Source organism: Sorex araneus, chromosome 1 (assembly GCF_027595985.1).
Source record: "Sorex araneus isolate mSorAra2 chromosome 1, mSorAra2.pri, whole genome shotgun sequence".
Lineage (NCBI taxonomy): Eukaryota > Metazoa > Chordata > Mammalia > Eulipotyphla > Soricidae > Sorex > Sorex araneus.
In genome coordinates this window covers 6,059,858-6,084,436 of record NC_073302.1, presented here as the reverse complement: position 1 = coordinate 6,084,436, position 24,579 = coordinate 6,059,858, and the positions used below count along the sequence as shown (strand labels likewise).

At 61.7% G+C, this 24,579-nt stretch overlaps 1 protein-coding gene across 3 annotated transcripts in view; it reads left to right on the top strand.

The window, feature by feature from the left end:
- The window catches only part of MVB12B (multivesicular body subunit 12B), a 141,413-nt gene that overhangs the window by 73,307 nt on the left and 43,527 nt on the right, over nucleotides 1-24,579 (top strand). For all 3 annotated transcript variants that reach the window (XM_055141546.1, XM_055141552.1, XM_055141560.1), the window contains one exon: nucleotides 7,915-8,009. In XM_055141546.1, the coding sequence (XP_054997521.1) occupies nucleotides 7,915-8,009 (95 nt within the window). The remainder of the gene's footprint in view (nucleotides 1-7,914; nucleotides 8,010-24,579) is intronic.

Sequence of the window (24,579 nt, the reverse complement as noted above, 5' to 3'; positions counted from 1 at the left end):
GCCAGCACAGTGAGCCGGCCGCTTGCCTTGCACGCAGCCAACCCGGGTTTGGTTCCCGACATCCTACATGGCCCGTCCCCCCACCTCCCCCAAGCCCCGGGCAGAGTGATCCCTGAGCACAGAGCCAGGAGTAAGCCCTGAGCACTGCCAGGGGAGGCCCTTGAACCAAACCAGGCAAAAAGTCTGGCAGCCAGGGGTCGGAGCGGGCCGTGGCGAGTTTGGGGGGGGCCCCTGTGGGCGGGAAGGGGTGCGTGTTAATTACCTTCCCGGGCCCCGCGCTCCCCGACCATCTGGCTCCTCAGAAACCGGCGTCCCCGCCGTCGGCCGTGCGGGCGGTGGTCAGGGGCCTTGTGCTGATGCCACGGCCGGGCCCTGGAGACAGGGGACTCGGGAAGGTGCTTATTAAAACGCCAGCAGGTGCGGCCAGAGGCCCCTCTGCCTGCGCCCCGCTCCTGCCAGGTGTTTCACGAGCGCCTTTTTCTTCATTAGACGGCGTTCATTAAGCGCGCTCGCACCTGGCACAGAGCGGAGCAGCACAGGTGATGCTTTCCCCGTGGTGCGCGGCGGGCTCGGGTGGGGTCCCACCTCGCCGGGCTGTCTGGGGGGGGCGGGGCAGGGGCTGGCCGCTTTCCTCCGCTGTGGTGTCCAGTCCCCGCCCGCTGCCCCCCTTTCCTCGGCACCCGTCCTGGGCCCTGGTCTGTCAGCAGACACTTTGCCCAGACCTGGGGAAGCGGCCGGCGGCCCCCCCCACCCCGCGCCCGGCAGGCTGCTCCTGTCTGCCCCGCGCGGCACTGACACGGCCAGCACGCCGGGACATCGCTCGCTCTTGGCCGGCGTCTTCCAGTGGTGAAAATAGAAAAAAAAAAAAATCACACAAAAATGGAAGAGAAGGCCGTGAAGGTCAGCCCTCTCCTCAGGGGCGTCTGCAGCCTGCAAACCCCCCGCCCCCGGCCCCCTGCACGACCCTGCTCCCGCCCCGGTGCCATCAGGTGGCGCCGTTTCCAGGTTTCCAGGCCTTCTGTACTGCGGCGCCTGCGGGGGCTTGGCTCTGTTTTGTTTTGTTTTTTTTTTTTTGCTTTTTGGGTCACACCCGGCGATGCTCAGGGGTCACTCCTGGCTCTGCACTCAGGAATTACCCCTGGCAGTGCTCAGGGGACCATATGGGATGCTGGGATTAGAACCCGGGTCGGCCTCGTGCAAGGCAAACGCCCTACCCGCTGTGCTATCGCTCCGGCCCCCCGTAGTACGTGCTTTTCTCTGTTCTTCCGGAAAAATTCTTTGCCAGACCTGAAGTCATAGTGGTTGCGTTTTGTTTTGTTTTCCTACCTGTGCCCATTAGATCGAGATGCACTGAAGTTAAGTCTCAAACCCCAGACCTTGGCGTGCTTTTCTGGAATTCTGGGTCGTGTGTGTGTGTGTGTGTGTGTGTGCGTGTGCGTGTGCGTGTGCGTGTGCGCATGCATGCATGCATACACGGGTGTGCACATGTGCGCGTGCATGTGTGCGAATGCATGTGGATGCGTGTGGGTGCACGCACGCATGTGTGTACATGCATGTGTGCACATGTATGTGTGTGTGTGTGTGTGTGTGTGTTGTGGTGACCTGGTTGTTTCCATCTGATCTCCTACTGGGATGATCGTCCTTTCTTCACTGAATTTTCCTGGCGGCTGTGTTGAAAACGGGTTGATCACATGTGTGGAGATGGTGGGGACTGTTTGGGGACGCGTCATCCCATGCCCTTGATCCCTCTGCCCATCTCCAGGCCACTCCCGCGCCATCTCGGGCCTGTGGCCTGAGGTGCAGCCCTTCCTGAGCCGTGAGTCTGCGTTGCCGCGGGGCTGAGTCCCCTTCCGCCTGGCGCTTCTCCTCTCCCTCACTCGCGAGCACCTCTGACCGGCTACGTGTGTCCTCACCTCCCCCCCCCCCCCCGTGTTCCCTCCCCGCTGCCGGGGGGCCTCCGGTGTAGCCACCGGGCTTACCGTCTTGCCCTCCGAGGTCCTCTGCTCCCGAGGGAGGCGCTTCAGGCCGGCCTGTTCTGTATCTTGTCATCACCCGGGCCGCGCTGGTGCTGTCAGTTCCCTGCAGACCGATGGCCCCCTGGGCGGAGAGATGGTACGGCAGCTGGGGTACTTGCCGTGACCCCGAGTGCCATCTGGTCCCCCGAGCCCCGCCAGGAGTGATCACTGAGCCTCCCCCAAGGTGGCCCAACTACAGACGGTGCTGGACCACGGTGCCCTCCCCGGCCCGGGGGCCGGCCCTGTGCTGCCCCTCCCCCTGGCCTGGACGTCAGGGCCCGTGCGCGTGAGTGGCCCACACTGTGCCCTCCAGAGGGCCTCCAGCTGGCCCCTGCATCCTAGCTGAGTGGCCGCAGGGTTGTCCCGGGGGCCGAGACAGCGGGGACAGACCGCCCGGCCAGGCCCTCCGCTCTGCGGCCACCTCGTCTCAGGGGGCTGTTTCCCGCTCCGTCAGACGGGTAATTCCGCCCGTCCTGAGAGTGGCTGCGAGGACACGGCAAGGTGACATCTGTGAAGGACCCAGCCTGCCGCTCGGGGGAGGGATCCCCCACACGCCGGGAACCAGAACCTGCCCTGTCACTCTCCGCGCTGTGACACGCTGGCGCCCGGGGCTTCCGCAGCAGGTGGGACTGCTCAGCTCCGCCACAGCTGATCTGCCTCGCTGACTGAGCGCATCCATGCCGCTGCCTGCGTGCTCGCCGCTCCCTCCTCCTGCTCCCTCCTCCCTGCCCCATCCTTCCTGTTCCCTCCTCCCTGCTCCCTCCTCCCTGCTCCCTCCTCCCTGCCCCATCTTTCCTGTTCTCTCCTCCCTGCCCCCTTCTCCCTGCTCCCTCCTCCTGCTCCCTCCTCCTTGCCCCCTCCTTCCTGTTCCCTCCTCCCTGCTCCCTCCTCCCTGCTCCTTCCTCCTGCTCCCTCCTCCCTGCCCCATCCTTCCTGCTCCCTCCTCCCTACCCCATCCTTCCTGTTCCCTCCTCCTGCTCCCTCCTCCCTGCCCCATCTTTCCTGTTCTCTCCTCCCTGCCCCCTTCTCCCTGCTCCCTCCTCCTGCTCCCTCCTCCCTGCCCCCTCCTTCCTGTTCCCTCCTCCCTGCTCCCTCCTCCCTGCTCCTTCCTCCTGCTCCCTCCTCCCTGCCCCATCCTTCCTGCTCCCTCCTCCCTACCCCATCCTTCCTGTTCCCTCCTCCCTGCTCCCTCCTCCCTGCTCCCTCCTCCTGCTCCCTCCTCCCTGCCCCATCCTTCCTGCTCCCTCCTCCCTGCCCCATCCTTCCTGTTCCCTCCTCCTGCTCCCTCCTCCCTGCCCCATCTTTCCTGTTCCCTCCTCCCTGCCCCCTTCTCCCTGCTCCCTCCTCCTGCTCCCTCCTCCCTGCCCCCTCCTCCCGGCCCCATCCTTCCTGTTCCCTCCTCCCTGCTCCCTCCTCCCTGTTCCCTCCTCCTGCCCCCTCCTCCCTGCCCCATCCTTCCTGTTCCCTCCTCCCTGCTCCCTCCTCCTGCTCTCTCCTCCCTGCCCCATCCTTCCTGCTCCCTCCTCCCTGCCCCATCCTTCCTGCTCCCTCCTCCCTGCCCCATCCTTCCTGTTCCCTCCTCCTGCTCCCTCCTCCCTGCCCCATCTTTCCTGTTCCCTCCTCCCTGCCCCCTTCTCCCTGCTCCCTCCTCCTGCTCCCTCCTCCCTGCCCCCTCCTCCCTGCCCCATCCTTCCTGTTCCCTCCTCCCTGCTCCCTCCTCCCTGCTCCCTCCTCCCTGCCTCATCCTTCCTGCTCCCTCCTCCCTGCCCCATCCTTCCTGCTCCCTCCTCCCTGCCCCATCCTTCCTGTTCTCTCCTCCTGCTCCCTACTCCCTGCCCCCTCCTCCCTGCCTCCTCCTCCTCCCTGCCCCTCCTCCCTGCCCCTTCCTCCCTGCCCCCTCCTCCCTGCTCCCTCCTCCTTCTCCCTCCTCCCTGCCCCATCCTTCCTGTTCCCTCCTCCTGCCCCCTCCTTCCTGCCCCCTCCTCCCTGTTCTCTCATCCCTGCCCCCTCCTCCCTGCCTCCTCCTCCTCCCTGCCCCCTCTTCCCTGCCCCCTTCTCCCTGCTCCCTCCTTCTGCTCCCTCCTCCCTGTTCCCTCCTCCTGCTCCCTCCTTCTGCTCCCTCCTCCCTGTTCCCTCCTCCTGCTCCCTCCTTCTGCTCCCTCCTCCCTGTTCCCTCCTCCTGCTCCCTCCTCCCTGCCCCATCCTTCCTGTTCCCTCCTCCCTGCCCCCTCCTCCCTGCCCCCTTCTCCCTGCTCCCTCCTTCTGCTCCCTCCTCCCTGTTCCCTCCTCCTGCTCCCTCCTCCTGCTCCCTCCTCCCTGCCCCTCCTCCCTGTTCTCTCCTCCTGCTCCCTCCTCCCTGCCCCCTCCTCCTGCCCCCTCCTTCCTGCCCCCTCCTCCCTGTTCTCTCCTCCCTGCTCCCTCCTCCTGCCCTCTCCTCCTGCTCCCTCCTCCTGCTCCCTCCTCCCTGCCCCTCCTCCCTGCCCCTTCCTCCTTGCCCCCCTCCTCCCTGCTCCCTCCTCCCTGCCCCTCCTCCCTGCTTCCTCCTTCTGCTCCCTCCTCCCTGCTCCCTCCTCCCTGCCCCCTCCCTGCTCCCTCCTCCCTGCCCCCTCCTCTCTGCTCCCTCCTCCTGTTCCCTCCTCCCTGCCCCCTCCTCCCTGTTCCCTCCTCCCGCTCCCTCCTTCTTGTCCCCTCCTCCCTCCCTGTTCCCTCCTCCTGCTCCCTCCTCCCTCCTCCCTTCTCAGTACTCCCTCCTCTCTGCTCCCTGCCCCCTCCTCCCTGTTCCCTCATCCCTCCTCCCTTCTCAGTACTCCCTCCTCCCTGCTCCCTGCTCCCTCCTCCCTGCTCCCTCTTCCCGCCTCCTCCTGAGACAGGAGCGGCTCTGGGCACAGGTTCACCCAGGGCTCAGGAGCCGGCCTCTCCTGGGAGCCTCCCCCGCCCCCGTGGAGGTCTGGGCCCTTCCTGCTCCGGGCCCCTCCGGGACACTGACATCAGAACCATGGCTGGGGGCTGGGCTCACGTGGCTCTACCCCGCGGGATCCCGTGGTGCGGGGCTGGGACCGGGAGTCGGGAATCGGGGTCAGCAGCCAGGAGTCAGGAGTCAGGACTGGGCGTTAGGGTCAGGACCCGAGCCAGGAGTCACAGTCAGGGGTTGGGACCAGCGAGCGGGAATCAGGCCCTGGCGTCGGGATCGGGACTTGGGATGTGCAGTCGGGATTGGGAATTCAGGACTCGGGACCGGGAACGCCCTTTTCTCCTCCTGCGTGGTTTCCCGCGGGCCACCGCCGCCTCCCTGCAGCCCACCAGGCAGGACCCAACTGCAGCTGGCCCTCCCACAGGGGGTGGGGACGCCGACCAGCCCCCCCCCCCCCCCCCGGCCAGGGAACCGTGGGTCCGGCCTCCCGACCTGGCTTCTGCCTCTGCGGGCTCAGCAGCTCTGCTGAGGCTGGGCTGCCCAGGCGGGGCCTGGGGGGCTGAAGAGGAGTTTGGAGAGAAGGTCTGGGACAGAGGGGTCCTGGGAGGACCGAGAAGGGATCGGGCGGAGGCGTGGGACCCGGGGCAGACCCCTCTGGCTTCCTCTCTCCCGCTGCGGGGGCACGTGCATGACTCGAAGCAGGGGAATCAGGGAGGGGGCCTGGAGGAAGTGACCCAGGGCAGAGTGAGAGAATTGGGCCTGGACGCTGGCAACAACGGCCTTCAAAGGGCCCGGGGGCGGCTCCCAGGGCCCGGACCCCGGCTGTGCATGCAGAGATCTGAATTCCCGCCTCTGCCTCCCCCGAGCACTGCAGGGGGAGCCCCGAGCACCTTGGAGCACCAGGCCCTTTCCACAAAAGGGCTGGAGGGGCTTTTCTGGCAGCCAGAGCTGCAGGGCCCAAGAGGCCTCTCACCCTAGGGGGCGTCCGAAGGTTGCGGCCTTGCACGCACCGGGGGCTGCCCGGGGAGAGTCTGGCCTCCTCCTGGTGGGTTTTGTCACTCTCCCACCCACAGGCAGTTTCTGAGAAATTATAAATTGGATCTTGTCACCTTTCCATCTAGAAATGCCGCAGGATTAAGTGCTCTGCTCCCCCCCCCCCCGGCCACGGGTCTGAGGCCGGCTAGGCTGCCCCTCCCTGCCCCCAGTCCTCTGGCCCTTGCCCACCCTTGCTTAACCATCGCTGTCACCGCCTCCTCCTCCGGGAAGCCTTCCAGATTGCCCCACGCCTCACCATGTCTCCCCTGTGGTGAGCCCCTGGCCCCACAGGCCCTTTCCCCGCCCCTGGCTGCAGGGTGAGCTCTGCCAGGAAAGGGGGGGGGGCCAGCACCCTGTGTGGTCTCCTACCAGACACCCACCTCTGCCCACACTCGTGGGGGGGGCGGTTGGCCCATGCCCGGGTCTCGTTTCCCCGTCGCTGCACCTCGTTTGGGGGCCGTCCAGGCTCGGCAGTCTTCGGTGGGGCAGCCCTGAGGCCCAGTGGCTCCCCAGGGGCCCCTCGCGGGCTGGGGGTTGTAGTCAGCTCGAACCTCCGCCCTCACCTTCTTGAAGTTCCTCGGGGGCTTGATTCTGCCCCCCACCCCGTGATACTCCCAGAGGTGCCGCGAGGATGAGGTCTGGGGATGGGGAGCGGGAGGAGGGAGGGAAGGGGTGGTCCAAGCAGGGCAGCCGTGGGGACACAGGGTGGACGGCTGGGGACCCCACCCGCGACCGCTTCCCACCCCTCCGGGTTCCCCGACCTGTCAGCCGGGTCAGAGTCACCGGCAGCACCCTGCGCCCCCACCCCCCGGGGCCCTCGCTGCTTACCAGTTCCCAGAGGACCCGGGGGGCCGTGGCTTGGGACCCTCCCGCCTCGGGGATGAGACCCAGACCTCCCGGTGCCCACTGGCCTCCTCTGGGGCGGGGCCACTCGGAGCCCCGCCCCGCCCCGCCCCGCCCCACCCCTGCCAGCTGAGGGCAGGGCGCGCTCCTCCTCCCTCTCCCGCTCTCTGCTCCGGCCTTTCTTCCCCTTGGCGTCCATCCGCCGTGGGAGACACTGACCAGAAGGCCCGGAGAAGTGGCCGTGCGTGGACGTGGCCGTGTGCGCCCGTCTCTGTGCTGGGGTCTGCTGCCCAAGAAAGACCCTCCCCCCGCTGCACCTCGGCCCAGACTCACCCTCTCTGCAGCTCCAGCCTCTCAGGACCCCCGAGAGCCTCCCCTCCGGGCAGGCGCCAGCTCGCAGTCGACCACTTGGGCCGCGGGGTGCTGCCCGCTGAGCTTCCTGGGGCCGTGGATGATCGTGGCCAGAACCGGACCCCTGGGACCTTCCTGAGCAGCCTGGTAGCTGCCCCTCACATGTGCCGCCGTCCCCCCCCCGCCCCCCGACCCCCCAGGCTTTGGGCTCTTCTCCCTCTTCTTAAGTCTCCCCCCTCCCGCCCCTGAGCCATTTGTACTTGGTCCTCACTCTGTGCGGGGGTTTCCGTCAGCGACTCCTGCACCATCGGGGGTGGGGAGGCTGCTGGGCCCCCCCCCCCCGGGCTGCCCCTGAGCCGTGCGAACCCCACCAGTGAGCACAGCGTGCTGCTCCGTGAGTTTCTCAGCACATCCGGCACCCACAGCGCCCACAGCGGTGCCCGCAGCTGGGTGCAGACAGTCTCGCCGAGCCTGCGGGCAGAACCCCCCGAGCCGGGGCTCGCGTTGGTGCGTCTGGAATGGGGGGCGCCGAGGTTCACACTCCCTGGCCATCCCGGAGACTCGGCTGCCCCCTTCTCCCTCTTGGCCTGTTAAAGCAGGGGTGGGGCGGGGGGGGCCGGCGACCCTCTCAGCCCCCCAGGAGGCCTCGAGGCCGGTGGCGCAGCCCATCCTGCTCGTGCCGCCCGAAAGCAGCGCTTGGAGTCCCGGGGGTGCTCTGGGACCCCCCCAGTAACCTCTCCCTCCCCCGTCTCTGTCCAGGCACATCTCGCTCACGCTCCCCGCCACCTTCCGAGGCCGGAACAGCACGCGGGCGGACTACGAGTACCAGCACTCTAACCTCTACGCGATATCAGGTAGGTGGGCGCGGCCGCGCCGTCCACCCTGGCTGGTTCCTGTTGTTCGCTGGACCCTGCTGGCGCAGGGCAGGCTGACTCCCTCGACCCCTCCCCACACAGCCCCTCAGGTCCCCAGAGCCAGGGGGCCGGGCACCGCTCACTCGTCACCCGGGGCGGTGGGGGAGCATCCAAGCCTCAGTGCATGGAATTGAGATTCGTTTGGTGCCGGGGAAACCCACACACCCACCCCCCGCCCCCATTCGGGTGTTTGTCCCTAAGGGGAAGTGGCAAATCGGTGTCCCTTCGCCACGCACGTCCCTAATGCTGAGTGACGCCGGGAACGCAGGGACATGGCACCCACTCGTGTACCATAATGAACCCGTTATTTAAAAGGTGATCTTTATCGTTCTTTCTCTCTCCCTCGCTTGCTCTCTCTTTCTGAAAATTGCAACTTCGGGTTACTAAGTAGATGAAATGGAACAATGGGATAATTCGTGTCACTATTAGTTTTTCTTGTTATGATCACTCCCTAATAGGTTTGGAAGCCGAAACAAGGGCCACGGCTCTGCTTCTAGAGGGAGGGGGGTGGGGGGCAGGGGGTGGGGCGGGCACTGCTCCGAGGGGCCGAGGCGGCGTCCGTGGGGAGGACGGGGATGGGGCCGCTAGCCAGTGTTAACCCGGGTCACTGGGTCTGTGCAGGCTGGAGCCAACCCCCCCCACCCCCACCGCGCTCGGTGGCTGACCGGTACCAGCGGGTCTGGCGGACCCAGCAGGGTGACCGCGCTCTGTACCGTGCCAGCCGGGCCCACCCCCGCGCCCACTCTGCCTCACCTGGGCACGCCTGCCCACCGCAGCCACCCCCCATGGCTTTGCCAGCTGTGGCCGCGGCTGCTTCCGTGGAAGGTGCGACTCCCGCGGCGTTGTCTGGGTTCATCCGGGCTGTCAGCAGCGCGGTGCTGCGGTACCAGCCTCAGGGCCCGGGGGAGGCCGTTCCGGAAACCCCCGCCTCGCCCCGCGTGCACCGTGGCAGTTGGATCGCATCTTCCCGGCAGAGGGCCGGAGGCAGCGGCCCCATCTGCAGGCAGCAAATTGCCCCGCCGGGGCCCGGGGCCGCCTGGCCGTGAGGCCGCAGGCAGCCCCCCCGCAGGGCCCGCGGGCTCGGGCAAACCTGCAAGCTCAGCGCCCGCCCGGCACCCACGCGGCGGCCGGGCAGCCTGCCCGTGCCAGGCCGGGCAGAGACCCCCCGCGACCCGCAGAGCCTGGCACTCGGCAGCCCGCCGCGGTCTGAGTCTCGGAAGCTCGGATCCCGGTGCCTTGTTCTGAAGCGGGCGAAGGCCCACCGTGCCCCCTGCCGGTGCCGGATGCCACACGCGCCGGTGCCCGCAACCCCTGCGGCCAGCCACCGCACCTGCTGTGCACCGGGTCCCCACGGGCCAAGGGGCGCCCTCGTGACTCGAGGGCACACCTGCCCAACTGCCCATGGTCCCCGTCTGTCTCCTGGGGGGCTGAGGATTTGGGAAGCAGCCCCGGTGCGTGTGAATGTGGCTCCTGACGCGATGTTGTGAAAACTACCCCCCCCTCCCGGGGACCCCCGGTGATGGCCCTCCTCCCAGCCCTTCCCTGCAGACAGTAGCTGGCCCCGACCCCAGCGCAGGGATGCGTGACGGAGACGGGCGGGCACTGACCCGCGGGCCTGGCCGCCAGGCTCTTCCTGTCCACAGTCTCCACTGGCCGCGCCCTCTTCTGTCTCAGAAGCACGGGGGGCGGGAGGGACTCCTGGACCGGTCCCTGCTGCCCCAGGTGCCCCGAGCCAAGGGTCACACGACACTCTCCACCTTCTGGTGTGTTCTTCCGGAAAGATGCTGCCAAGGTTTGCTCACTAGGACTGGCCCGATTGCTCTCTGCGGAGCTCGGCGCCCGGGCACGTGCCTGGTGCTGACACGGCCCCGGCGCCAAAGCTCTGGCCCGGAAAATGAAACTGTAAAACACCTTCCGAAGTCGCGGGGCAGGCTGGGTCTCCCCTGCCTCCAGGTGGGGCAGCAAGGGGACGTCTGCTCGGTGGCGCAGTGGCCCCCGCCTGGTGGGCACCAGAAGCTGAGGACTCCCGGGGGTGAGTGGAAGTGGTTTTGACTCCCAGTGTCATCCGGTCAGGACGGCCCGGGCCGGGAGGGTCACAGGCCTGCGCCAGCGCCACCCCTCCCCGGGGCCCAGCGTCACTGGGGGGTGGCCCCAGACAGCCACGACCTCCCGCTCGTCTGCAGCGTCCTGCTCTGCTGTGTCCACCTCCCCCACCACCCACGAGGCACTTCCCTGCGCTGCTGTGGGGATATGGTGGTCTTCCCATGCCCTGGCCCCCAGAGGCCACTGGCCCAGCTCTTGCTGCTGACCCCCTTGCCCCCCCACCACACCCCAACCCCCCCCACCATGATGCACTGTTGCACCTCGGGTCTGAGGGTGGATCTCCTGCAGCCTGGTGGGCCCGGGACCATCAGCGTGGATTTGAACCGCGGAAACACTGCAGGAAGCCCTGAGCCCTGGGATCTCAGTGCTCCTGGGCTGATGTGACGTCTCCTTGGCACCAGACGTGCCTGTCCCCATGCACCGTGGTGCAGATACGCCCCCCCCCACCCCCGCCGCTGCACCCTCAGAACCTGAAGTGTCCACAGTCTCTGCTTCCCGGCACACCCAGAGCCGGGACACGGCCCCTGAGCCCTCTCCAAGGGTGGCCTGCAGGCCTGAGCCTCCTCGGGGACGCACGGGTCCCTGGAGGCGCCTCTGGGTCTCTCAGCTCTGTCCCAGCCCACCCGGCATCCCCGCATCTCCTGTGCATGGCTCTGGACGCTGCCCACTGTCTCAGGGACAGAGGGGGCAAGACTGCTGTTCCCCAGGGAGCCGCCTGAGGGACCCGCCCTCTCTGAGACGGTCGGGAGACAGGCACTCCGCCCCGGGCTTCAGTGAGAAGCCGCCCGAAGGTCCTGTGGCCCCAGGACTGCAGGCCTTGGGGTGTCGGGATGAGTGACACCCTGGGCCAGCAGGGAGGCCGGGCCTCGCCAAGGATGGCTCCCCGGGGAGGGGTGGCCGCAGATGTGGAATTCAGGCTGAGCCGGGCTTCACTTTTTTATTTTTGCGTCCCAGTGGCAAGAAACCAATTTCCAGCTTTTTCCCAAAGAAACAAGTTTCTCTCCCCACCGGGGTGGGGAGGAATCAACTAAACCGGCTCACACAAAGCTTATCAGAGCCCGTGCCGGAGCCGAGAGCTCCACGGGAAGGGCGCTCGCCTTGCACACGGCCAGTCCGGGTTCGGTCCCCGGCATCCCACAGGGTCCCCCCGAGCACCGCCAGGAGTCATTCCGGAGTGCAGAGCTGGAAGGAACCCCTGGGCATCGCCAGGTGTAGCCCCCAAACAGAAACAAATAAAGGAACTGGCACGTGATTAAACGGAGGACTGCAGGCACTCTGTCCCCTGGGGAGCCGGTGGGCCACACCGCAGACACACAGGGAAGCCCCCTGGAGTGGCTGCAGGGGGCGGGGAAGGCCTCCTTCCTCTTCAGCCCAGGCGGCCTTCCTGGCCCGCTTGCCTCGAGCTCCAGCCAACCATCGGAATCCCGGCCACGTCCTTGCTCTAGATAGAGCAGGGATGGGGAGGCCCCTCCTGGCTGCTCCCCCAGACAGCAGCTGGGCCCGAGTACCCCCCAACACCAGACTTAGGGGGTGCAGGGGGGCCCATCAGCCTGCCTCGGGCCTGTGTGCTATTTTCCTGGTTCCTAAGGACTGGGAAGGTCCCCACAGCTGCTCCCTCTTTAAGGCCAACCCCCTTTCTCAGTGCCGGCCACTGGCCTCCGGGGTATGCGGTGCAGTCCGGGGGTGCATGTCCTCCGGCCCGGGCCCCTCAGAGCAGCACGGTGCTATCCGGGACGCAGGGCCATGGGCCCGCCGTGCTGCCCTGACATCAGACTGGGCGCACACAGAGCAATTAAAAATAATGAATGATTTCCGAGTATCAGCCTGCTCCATGCAGTTTTAATCTAGTCCTCATTTCAATTGGAAGATGGACATTTAATTATCGGTATTATGAAGTTCATGATTTATATATTTCATCCAATCGGATAAAATTCCTGCCACCAGCTCTTCAATCTTATTAGGAGGCGGGGGAAGAAAAAAGAAAAAAAAAAACACAACACCACCAGCACCCCGTGTGTTTTACAATGCGAGCATGGAAAACCTCATCCTGCGCGGCCCACCAGGTTATAGCGGATATTCCTTTGTGTGATGACATTACTCTTATCTCCTGATGGGGGGAGGGGGGCCAGCTCTCACCTGGAAAATGAGAACTAGACTTGGCGTGTTAGTGACCTTGTAGTGCTGCCCGTTGGGCCGGGGTTCTTACCCGAAGAAGCTCTGGCAGCGGCAGTGGGGCTTGGGCGGGACCCGCAGACGGGCCCTGTCACTCGGGTGGAGCGACTGTGTGACCAGCTGCAAGCAAGGGACACCCCTGCCCTCCGCAGCGGGCACTGTGTTCCCGTGGCTGCTTCCCCCGGCTGCCCCGTAGCCCTCCCTCCTGTGGCTTGCACGCCACCAGCCTCTGCACTTGGCGCCCCCCCTCCCTGCTGCGGCGTCTCTGCCCCCTCCCGCCCTCCCCTGCTGGCTGGAGAGATGATGGGGAGCTTCTGGGGGGACCGGTAGTTGCAGAGGTGTGGGGAGGGGGGCGCAATCCCTGAATGGGATGAAACACGGCTAGCAGCAGTGCCGGAAGCAGGGGGAGATGAGAGGCCTGTGAATCTTTATCACCGCCCCTCCAGGCCACGGCTTCCCGCATCCCTCCATCCCTCCTCGCCCTGACTGACAACGGAACGGAGTACAAAGAGCAGCGGTACGGGGAGAGGAAGGGATGAATGGGAGCGGATGGGGAATTGATCGCCGGGCGCCTTCGTATGTCCTGATGTAGAAGGTGCGGCTGACAGGTGGCCGGGCTTGCCGTGTGCACAGCCATGTGTGCGCTGTCAGGCGCGCGCCCGCCGCCTCGTTGCGATTGATGAATTGCCCGCTTTCTTGATTAAACCTTCCGTCACTTAAGAAACAAAAAGCCTGTGTTTAGATGGCAGAGTGGGACATGTCAAAAAAATCTGTCTCCCTTACCTTTGTGCAGATGTTGGGCACAGACTGTAACATGTATTATTAAAATGAATGTGGCATTTACTGTGCATTATTCCTTTCCTGGGAGAAAGGACTGTAAATTATATGCTAATAATAAGCTTTAACCCTTTCGAAATACAAAAAAAAGGGGGGGAGGGGGGAGATTTAAGAGTTCGAATACTCGTGGAGGCCCGGCTAATTGGGTGTGCTTCAGACACGGGCCACAGCCGCCGTGGCAGCAGAGTTAATGAACGACGCGTGCGGGAGACACTTGGGGCGCGCGGGCGCCCTGGAGGGGTTCCGCTCTGCAGGAGGCTGCTCCGAGGTTTTGCGGGTCTGAGCCCTCGGACCCCTTGTCGGCGGCCCGAGCCCATTATCCCTGGCTCCGCTCCAGGTGCCGGCACTGGCGAGTCTCACCGCCCTCACCGCCAGCCAGGACAGGACCCCGGGCCAGCGTCCTCTCTCAGTGACCGGGCATGTTCCCTGGCCTGACACTCAGTCCTCAGTCCAGCTGCGAAGGCCGGAGGCCCACCTTCCCAAGGCACAAACCCCGGGCTCTGGCCTGCGAGTCGATAACATCCTTTCCCCACCCACCACTCACACACACATGCAAACACCATGTACACACATGAGTGTGCACACACGTGCACATATACACACAGACACATGCACACGCATGCACATGTACTCACACATGCACTCACACATACATAAGCACACACGCACATGTTTGCCACATATGTGTGCACACACGCACACATGTGTGCACGTGCACATACACATGTAGCCACACATATGCATGTACACATGTGCACACACATATGCATGTGCACACATGCACATACATATACACATGCGCACATGCACATGTGTACACATGCACACACATGTATATGTGCATGCACACATACCCCCTTCCGGACATGTTAGTCCAGAACCCGCTCCTCCCATCCAAGCGATCTGGCCCTCGCTCTTCAGAGCTGTCAGGTTTGCCTGCCCTCCTGGGGGTTGTGCCTTGTGCCCCTCCCCTAACATGTGTGCCGGCCAGCTGGCCATCTGCCCCCTCCGCTCCGTAGCCCGGGTTGCCACCCTTCTCTCCCTCTCAGTCCCTTTCTCTCTCCTGGTGCATCTTTGAAGAGCTGTTCCCCAACCGCCTCCTGCAGGAAGCCTTCCTGATTCCCTCCTAGCGGGGGCTGCTCCTTTCTGGGTTTTCCACAGGAAAAGTGGTGAGACCCCGCAGTGGCCGCCCCACGTCCCTTATTGAATTGCGGAGAATGTAGTGAGTGGTGACGAGGGGAGGGAGCTGGTTCACTCGTTCAGCTGACTAGGCACAGACAGCCCCGTGGCCAGTCTCATGGGTCACCTGAGGACCACAGGCCAGCGTGACTGTGTGGCCCGGCCACCGGGAACAGCTGCTGGGCAGGGTGCTGAGAGCACAGTGAGCGGGTCCCCCGGACCGTGCGCACACCAGCGGGCTGACCCCTGAGCTGTGGCCGGGGTGGCTGGCAGAGCCGGGGCCCAACGCTGGCTCCAGAATTCTCCCCGGGGACCCCCCAACAGGGCCAGCCCCGTCCTCTCCGGAACCAGAGCCCCCCTGCCGCCCAAAGCCCCCCTCAGCCCAGGCCGACTCCCACCGCCCCCCTCCGACCCAGCACCCCCCAGAACAACAACAGAGCCCTTCTGGCACGGCCCGTCGCTCACCACTGGCTGGCCGCTGTGTTCCGTGGCGAGCCACCCACAGGCCCTTCTCGGGAGGCTGACGGGTGCAGGTGCCCAGCGGGCCAGGGGGGCCTCTGGTCTTGGGGAGGAAAAGTGGTGGCATGGGAGACAGAGCTGCCTCTGCTCCTGGCTTTCCTGACTTCCCTGCACACACACACACACACACACACACACACACACACACACACACACACACATGTGCTCGGCGGGAAGGAGAAAGTTCAGACTTTCCTGTCTCGTCGTGGCGAGGAATAAAAACGTTATTAGGTGACAGGCCCTCCAGGGCTCTTACAGGGCCCCTCCCCCAGCGCCGCCCGCCTCTCGCTGCCTCTTAAGCTGGCAGAGCCCCCCGTGGCCTCTGCTGAGGGGGGGGCCTTGCAGCTGAGAGGAGCGCAGCCCAGGGCAGGGTCCTGAAAAGCCCCGTCAGGCCCTGACCCTCCCTCTGTCGGCCCCGGAACGAGGCTTTGTGGAAGTGCAGCCCCCCCCTTAGCCAGGGCCCTGCACCGTGCATCTCCCCAGGGGCCAGGAGCCCCAGTGGGCTGGCGGGGGGGCAGGGGGGCAGCCAGGGTCTCCCCGCTCCCCCACGGCCGTCCCAGCCAGCACTACGGGCCTTGCTCCCGTCTCCCCTCTTTGCTCGCTTTTCAGGCAGAAATATGCCCCCCTTGGTGCCGTGAGAGCCCCCTCCAAGGCGGAGCTCGCACCCGCGCTCAGCCTTAGCCAGTGCTCCCGCCTGCGCCCGTCACACCCGGCGATGCTCAGGGCTTCCTCCTGACTCTGCACTCAGGAATCCCTCCTCACAGTGCTCAGGGGACCCTGTGAGATGCGGGGATCGAACCCGGTCAGCTGCGTGCGAGGCAGGCCCCCTCCCCGCCACTGTAGGGTCGCTCTGGTCCCTTCCTTTTTCCTGCTGCCCCTGTTTGCTGGCAGTGACAGACCGACCAGCCGGGGGCTGGGGCGGGGGACGATGTGATTTAGGCGGCGGCGGCGGGGGCCATTTAAACCCACGCAGGAAGCTGCCGTGGTTCTGCGTTTACTCAGATGCAGGGTGGTCACTCACGCCACCCCACCCGAGCCTTCCCGGGACCCTGGAGGAAGCGCTTCCTGTGGGCGTGCCGACCCCCCGGGGTTCCTGGCGCCAAGCCTGGGGGGTTGGCGGGATCCTGTCAGTCACACCCAGCTGCCAGGGGCCTTGCGCCTCGGGGAGCAGGGACAGGCCCCCCATCCCCGGGCAGTGGGCCGTCAGGTGAGCTGCAGACTCAGCCCAGTGCCGGTCCAGCCCCCGCCTCAAGGGGCGGCCACTCCGCTGGCCCTCCGGAAGCGGAAAGCGGCAGAGACCCTGGAGCTGGGCCCCCTCGGGTGTGTGTGTGGGGGGGAGGGTCTGTGGCAGAGCCCACGGGGCTGACAGTGTCTCAAAGAGGGAGGGGTGGGGGGCTCCAGGAGCTGCTGCTGGGCGGTGCATGGTGCTGTGCCTCAGTTTTCTTAACTGCAAAATGGAGCTGTGAGAGGGGCGGTAGAAGGTGTCTGAGATGTGCCGGTGTAATAGCGAGTAACTCCCTCCCCAGAGCCTTTGCAACCAGGAACGATTTGGGAGTATTCTGCGTGCCTCCGCTTCCTCCTCCCAGCAACGACCCCCCACACACGCACACAATTCCCCCCCCAACCCTCCACCGGTACCGGCTCCCTCATCAGGGTCCCCTGGGTGTGCCCCTGCCCTGGCCTCCTCTTGGTCACGCCAGCTCAGGCCTGAAGGGAAACTGCCCCCTCTCACACCCAGCTGGACCTCCTCGGATGCCAGCTCCTGGGCACGGCCAGGCCCAGGCCAGCCTCCCTCCTGCCATCCCGTCCCTCTGCCCACCTCCTCCCTGCAGAGAGCTGCTTCCCGCCCGGCTGTGGGGACTGCCCCAGGCTGGCCAGAGGGACAAGTCCCCTTCCTGGGCTGCAGGTCACGACCCTTTGGAGGTCCCATAAATAAATATGTTTGGGGAGGGGATGGAGCACATCACACACACACACAATTTATGATCAGGACCAGAGGGATCGTACAGCGGGTGGGGCACCTGTTTTGTGCACAGCCTTCACCAGGGTTCGATTCCCAGAATCCCATACAGTCCCCCAATCGTGGCCAGGAGGAATTCCCGAAGCCAGGTGTAACCCCTGAGCATCGCCTAGCATGCTCCAAACACTTTAAATTAAATATATATATATATAATTAATCATCAGTAAGTGGACAGTGTTGGCTCGTCTGCTCCCGCCCCCTGGGTTGAGTTTTAGAGTGAAGAGTGGACAGCGCAGGGGCTGGAAGAATAGCACAGCAGGTAGGGCATTGCCTTGCACGCAGCCAACCCAGGTTCGAATCCCAGCGTCCCATGTGGTCCCCTGAGCACCACCAGGGGTGATTCCTGAGTGCAGAGCCAGGAGTAACCCCTGTGCATCGCTGGGTGTGACCCAAAAAAAGAAAAAAAAAGTGGACAGTTCAGGAGCGCCTGGCTCGGACCCCTCCCACAGTCCCCCACACCCCGCCTCTGTCTGTCTGTCTCAGGTCACCGGCAGGCGGCTGTAAGCACCACAAAAGGGGTTCGAACCCCAGCAAGCACCAAGATGGGAAAATAGGAAACTGCCCCCCCAGCGCGAGCCCAGCAAGTGTGCATAGTACAAGCCCCAGCCCTGCCGAGAGCTAGCCCGGGGGCACCGCGGCCAGTCTCACGTGCTCCGTGGCCCTCACCTGTGCCCGTCCTGGCCCTGCCCGGACCCCAGCAGTGGGGGGAAGGGGGCAGGCACAGAAACCTCCCGTGACTGCATGAGGAAAGGCCTGGCCTTGCCTCGCCGGTGAGGCCACCGCGCCATCCTGGGGCCACTGTTCTCTGTGGCACGTGGGCCCCGGGGAGGGCCCCGCCTTCACGCAGGGTCCCCAGGCCCACCCCTGTCAGGCACTCGGGGTTTTGGTGTCCCAGGCAGCACCCCCGTCATTCATGCTCACTGAGGGGCCTGGGCGGCCCATGGCCTAAGGCCCGAGGGGGGGGTTGGGCTTGGGACCACCCCCACCCCGGTAGTGCTTGGTGCGTGGGGGTCAGTCCTGGCAGAGCTGGGGCAGAAGCTGCCTGGCTGGCTCCAGCCTTGCCTCGGCCCCGGGTCCGGCCCAGGTTGGCACACGTCCCCTCACATGTGCCCATGACGGTGGCTCAGACATGGCGCACTGCAGCTCCCTAGGCGGGTGGCGGGGGGACGGGGGTCCTCACACAGAAGTGAGCGTGGCCCTCGGGCCGGGCAACTCTCAGGGCTCACATGAGGAGTCCAGGCAGCACCTCGGGCCTGCGCCTTCCTCCCAGGCGGGGACACGCTAACCAGGGCTCCGGCGTCGCCACCCCGCCCTCCTGTCCGGCACCCCCTGCACCCAGCACACACCGGCCACACTGTGACGTGGGCCCCCGCCCTTCGAACCCCCACGGGGCTGCCCTGACCCCCTCGGGCTTCTGGAGAAGGCAGCGCCCCTGGGTTGGCGTGGGTCACCGCTCACGTCTCTGCTGGGGTTCGAGGGCTTCGTTTGTGCTGAGAGGGTCGGACCGTGAATGGCCACCGCTGGCATGTGGGCGGCCCAGGGCCCAACCACAGAGGCGCTGGGTGACTCCTGTTGACACAGGAGTCCGTGCCCACCCTTCCCAGCTGTGGGGACCCCGCTGGGGCAGCGACTTCCCCTTCTGGGCTCAGGGGAGGGAGCTAGCGGGGCTGGCGGGCACACAGACAAGGGCACTCGGGGGGCACCTCAGGAGTCGAGGGGCCAGTCTGATCCTCGGGAGAGGAGGGCAGCAGCTCAGCGCTGTGGGGGGGCTTCGGGGCCGTAAGACCAACCCGTCACCCTCCAGATCGGGCGTTGCTTCCGATGCTGGAGCCTTGAAACCCTTTCCGAGTCCAAACATTCAAATCAAGTGGGGGGCGGCGGGGGTTCCTCCTCTGCCCTCCCAGCTCTGGTGATGATGACCGAGGCTGGGCCTGACCCTCCCTCGGTTCCGTCCGGGCCCCACTTTGCTGACGTTACCTATCCCGGGCCCCTCCCCAGGCTGAAGGGGTGCGACGAGGAGAAAGTCTTTCCTCATTCCAGAACCCTTCCCTGACCATGAGCTACGGAGGCTTAGCTGCGGGGGGCGCCTCCCCCGACCTTGCTGCCCGCAGTCCCAAATCCCCAGCCGCCAGGCCCCGAGACCCTCTCAGCCCCGCTGAACACACCGGCCCAGCCAGCAGCTTCTTTGCTTTGAGACTGGTGAGGACCACTGTCCTAGGGGAGGACCCCGGGGCCCTCTCTTGGGCCGGAGGCTCTCCTTCAAGCCATGCTACATGTATATTTTTTTAAGTTATTGTACCTTTTATTTGTGTTTAATGAGGGCAGACGTTTTAATCAGAGGTTAGTCATTTATTTTTGCAAACTATTGTTTTGATTCATCATTTTTGCAGATAATTAAATGGTTCAGTGGGCACAGTATGCGTACTTTATTAAAACAGGTAATTTGTGGGGTGGGGTGGGGGGGTAGAGAGATGCTATTTTTTGGATCACCGCACAAAAATTGCCTTTCTCTTCTGTACAGCATCGTCTCTGGGTACTTTGCCGGAAGGTTCTCTCAAGGCCCTGGCCGGTGCAGTCCAGGGTGAGGGGGGCGTGGGGGTGTTAGCCATGGCGCCCCTGCAGAACAGGCCGGGCACCGGAGAGAGTTCTGGGCCAGTCCCTTGTCGCCTGGCGCTGGGCTTTCAGTGGACAGGGGAGAAATGCCTACAAGTTCGGAGCCGGCCCTGGTTCCCCTAGAAGCAGGTTAATTGCAGCCCTCGCCGTGGCGGGGTTTAGAAGTCAATTACGGCTCGTGCTACTATAATTTACACACCTAGGGTTTGCAAAAGCCCGTCCCCGCGTGTGAAGATGGAAAGGTCACGTGTGCTCATTTGCGCGGTCCCCGTGACTTCCCGTTTGGGCACGCTCCCCGCACCCCCCCACCCCCACCCCATTTGTGCTCGCTGAGGCCCTCTGTGAGCAGTCCGCCTGCTCCCGTGTCCTCTCGGGGCTGGGGGTCCCGGTGGGGCCAGCCCTGCCCAGCCCGGGAGCACCACCTCCCCCCATCACTGACCCGCAGAGCAGCGGCCCTTTCCAGGGTCCAGTTTCTCAGGCTCGAGCTGCTCCGAGCACCGTTGGCTATCTCTGACCGTTGGTCCTTTTCCAGGTGGGTGTCCTGAACCACATGCAGCCCCTCATTAGAAGGATTTATCATCGGCCGACCAATTAAAACTTTGGGAGTTTTTTCTTTCTTTTTTTTTTTTTTTACTTCTTTTTTTGCTGAGCTGTGCAGGGCTCTGAAAACACGATTTATAGCCTGGTGCCTGCCCTTTTAAACCCCCGAGCCCTGCTGGCTCAGGTGCTCCTGAGCACTGTGCCTCTTTGCCCGCCTCGATCCCATCCCCCACCCCTTCCTCCGGGCAGGGAGGGGAGCTCTGGCCCCCGTTGTTTTAAGGTGAAAGGCGAGCGTGAGGAGTCCAGCAGCTGGGGGGGGACGCTGGCCCACCGTAGGGTTTGTTTGCTTGCATAAACCCGGTAGTTTAATTTTTTTAATAGGAAGCTGCTCTGTAGTTTGGATATTTAAACAGTTATTAACCGAATGACAATTAACAGATTGCATAGACAGATTTTCTTTTGAAAACCTCTGAAATTGAGTACAGTTTGCAAAACTATCACGGCATAGTAATGACAATGAATTTTGATTTCCCGGAACTGATATTAGACTCCTTATTAAACTATGTACATCTGCTTTTAATTTACTCCAAATAATTGGAAAATGCAATGAAGCTTTCCAATTAAAGCACGGCTTTATGCTGTTTAATAATACCCCCATAATATTATAGCTTATGAAGTGACAGGTGAGTTGGTGTATGAATAAAACATAAAGGCAGCAGTAAGGGACAGAAAACCGGAGACAGTTGTGGGGATTTTAAATGCTGGATGTAATTTGCATATATTAATCTCTTCTTTTCAGCCTTATCAGGCGTTCTTCAGTATTTGAAGTTAAAATAGCGTTGACAGGCGGGAGTACGCTTAGTTTTTTCAAGGATTTATTACTTGTATAATTTCTGATCTTTAATAAGCAGATATGACTGATCCTCATAGTTCTATAGAAATCGGTTAATTGTTCCAGATGGCGTGTACTGATTATGCAAAATTACTTTTCACACCATTTTTTTTGTGATGGAGTTTGGAGTAAAATTAAATTTTTTATAGCCTTCTTATCATGCTGTTTTACAGTGGTTTTTCCACCGAAGTTGAATTTAATCTACTATATTACATTGACCAGCACGGTTATTCTAATGTAGCATTTTGTGATTTGACAAAGAATAATAGAACGCATTGCTCATTGTTCATTACTGTGTCCTTAATAAAAAGGAGCCCCCGTGTATAGAACATAGCTGTTATTTATGAAGAATGCTTAATTCATGCCGTTAAAAATGCAAAATTGTACTACGAAGTGGTTCCTTTTGGGGAGTGAATATCTGGGAGAAAAAAAAATGGAAGGAGGCTGGTTGTTACAGATTTTACACACTGGAGGAGGGGTCTTCTGCTAATGACCAGCCTGTTCAAATTATGCTACTTTCTTCTCTGAAGGGGGAGGAAAAAAGGTAGCTAGATCATCTCATTCTATTAAGAGGTGTCACTGGTTGACTCGTCTTGATCTACATAGTCCCAGAAATCTCTCATAATTGAATAGCATCCATAAAAGGTGCTTACACTTTGGTGTACAATATCAAAAAGAGAAAAGAAGAAGAAACATCAACCCAAGACACTTTAGTCACAGTTTGCCTCTGATGTTGTCTGAAGTGTTATCTTTGCCAGCCTCTTGGCTGGTGTCGGGCCCGGACCCCGACCCGGCATGTGAGGGCATCCCGGGGATGCCCGCCCAGTCCCGAGACAGTGTCACCCCAAAGGGAGGTTGTGGAGCAGTTTTCTCGGTGCGAGGGGAGATACTTTCTCTCCTTAGGGGAGCGAAAACTTCCTCCCAAGAGCTGGGGCTGAGGAAGAAGGGGGCCTCAAGGGGGTGGGGGTAGTGAGTGGACGTTTCTGTTGCACCAGAAATTTTATTTAGGGTCACGTGGTGACTTAGCCATAGAGCACATGCCTCGCATACGTGAGCCCCCGGGGTCAATCCCTGGCACCACGAAAAGAAAAAAAAATGTTCATTTTTCATGTTCAAAAAAGATCACGTTTGTAACTCTTCTTTGGCATCCAGCTGAAGTACAGATCCCAGAGCTTAAATCTAACAGGTCCACCTAGAAATCCTAAAACATAGATCAGGAAAGTCAGACTTGTTTTCCAGAGGAAACAACTTGTTTTCCTGTGTGTTAAATTGTATCAGGATTTTTGTAGCTGCCAAAGATGTGTCTTCATTGAGTCTAGTCACACACCCCCACCACACACACACACACACACACACACACAGACACACACACGCACACATGCACGCACACACACATAGATCAGTCCTATACACCTGTGCCCACAGCCACACCCTCAGCCCCTGTCTCCATGTTGACCAGACTGGAGGGGATCTCAGAACTGTCGAAACATTCATTCCCTTAGCCCTGGGGGAATCAAGCTCTCCTCCCCCCCCTTTCTTTCTTTCTTTCTTTCCTTTTTCTCTTTTTTGTTTAAATAAAAATCCCTTGGCATGTATTTTTATCTAGTAATAATGTAACAGTGATCAAAACAATCCAAAGAGATGTTTTAACAATGATGTTCCCGAAAGGAACACCTGAAAAATGCACTGTGGGGCAAATAGACGGCACAGCAGCGGGGAGGGGCGGGGGGGAAGGGGAGCACCGGCCCTGCCCACCGCTGACCTGGGGTCCATCCCCGGCCCCGAAGACATTGGCGCCAGGAGTGATCTGTGAACACAGCCAGGTGTGGCTCAAAAATCAAACTAGGAGACAGACTGTAGCAGCTTCTCCAGTTTCCCCCGTCACTGACCCTGTCTCGCTGGAGACCCTTCAGAGCAGAGGAGTCTCTCCCTGGGGCGGGGTCCCACCCGGCCGTTTCCTTGACTTGGCTCATCTCTGGGGACCGGTGCCCGCTGCGAATCTCTTCTGCATCCCGCACCTAACCCGAGGTGCCCGTCTCCATCCAGACCAGCCTCACGGGGCCTCTGCCTGGCGTCCACTCGCTCATCAAGCCACACCTGAACCCGAGATGTGTTCCTGCCGGCAGCGTCGCCCTCTGCCCTCGTGTGGCCCTGGCGGAAGCCTGCATAAGACCACACCTCCTGAGCACCCGCTCCGGAGCGACTTGGAGCTTAATAATAATATAAATTGTTATTATTATTATTGGGCTGCAGCGATAGCACAGCAGGAAGGGCGTTTGCCTTGCATGCTGGCCAACCGGGTTCGATTCCTCCGCCCCTCTCAGAGTGCTCGGCAAGCTACCGAGAGTATCTCACCCACTTTGCAGAGCCTGGCAAGCGCCTCGTGGCGTATTTGATATGCCAAAAACAGTAACAAGTCTCACGATGGAGGCATTACTGGTGCCCGCTCGAGCAAATCGATGAGCAACAGGATGACAGTGACAGTGATGATGATGATGATGATGATGATGATGATGATGATGATGATGATGATGATTTTCTCACCATTGGCTCCTCCCTGCAACACTCTCGGTTCTTCAGAGGGGGCTGGGCAGACTCGGGGCTTCAGAGCTGCCTCTCCAGCAGGCAAGCAGGACCCGAGCTCAGAACTCAGAGAGTCCGGCTGTGTCTGCCGGGGGCAGGCGGCGGAGGGCACCAGGCCTCAGAGATGAAATTCCTGTAGGTCCCCAGATGGGATCATTCTCAGAGATGAGATTCCGGTAGGTCCCCAGATGGGGCCATGGCCATGGTCCCCATGTATATGAAATCTATGCCCCGTGCCTGGTTCTGGCCATCAGAACCATCTTGGTTCCGTTCCGCATAGCCTCTCTCCTGGTCAAAGAGAGTTTGCCGTATCTGACTGTGTGGAGCGAGGCTGCTCGGCGGTGGGGTCAGGGCAACCTTGGGGGTCACCCAACAGAATTGCGGGGTTGGGAGGATCATAAAATTTTTGGCAAATGGCTAAAGGTTTCTGAACAAATACACCGCCACCAAAAATTCATTAGAAACTAGTCACACCCTGAATCCAAGGCGTCGCTGGTGGTTTCCGGCATCATAGGAAGTGGAAGGGTTGTGAGTGGGAACAGTCTCGGCGGCCCGGAGTGGGGGTCCTGGGGTGACCGTTTCCACACAGCGGAATGGAATGAAGAGCCCCAAGCACTGTCCGTGAGCAGCGTCCACTCAATTCTGGGTTCCCTTGACCTCCAGTAATAACCGCCAAAACTGAAGAAGTTTCACAGACTCACTTTCCTCAACTCAAAGTGTATTATTTTTTTTGGGTGAAGATGAAAATGATGTGAAAAAGAACGCATAAATCAGACATGATTAAAAATATTTGTTCTAATGCAGTAATAATTTGGTAGTAATGCTTTCATCAGCATAGCTTAAGGCTACATTAAGTGGACAGACTTTATATGGGTTCTCTAATTTTAATCTTCAAAATGCTATCGAATGTCTCATTAAGACTTGCATATAATGTATCTTAAGTACAGTCATTAAATATAGTTTAGGGAGATTTATGTTCAGATATTGCTTAAAGATGTTTTAATAGGCCCATTTACTCTGATGATATTAATGAGCTCTTAATACAGCTTCGA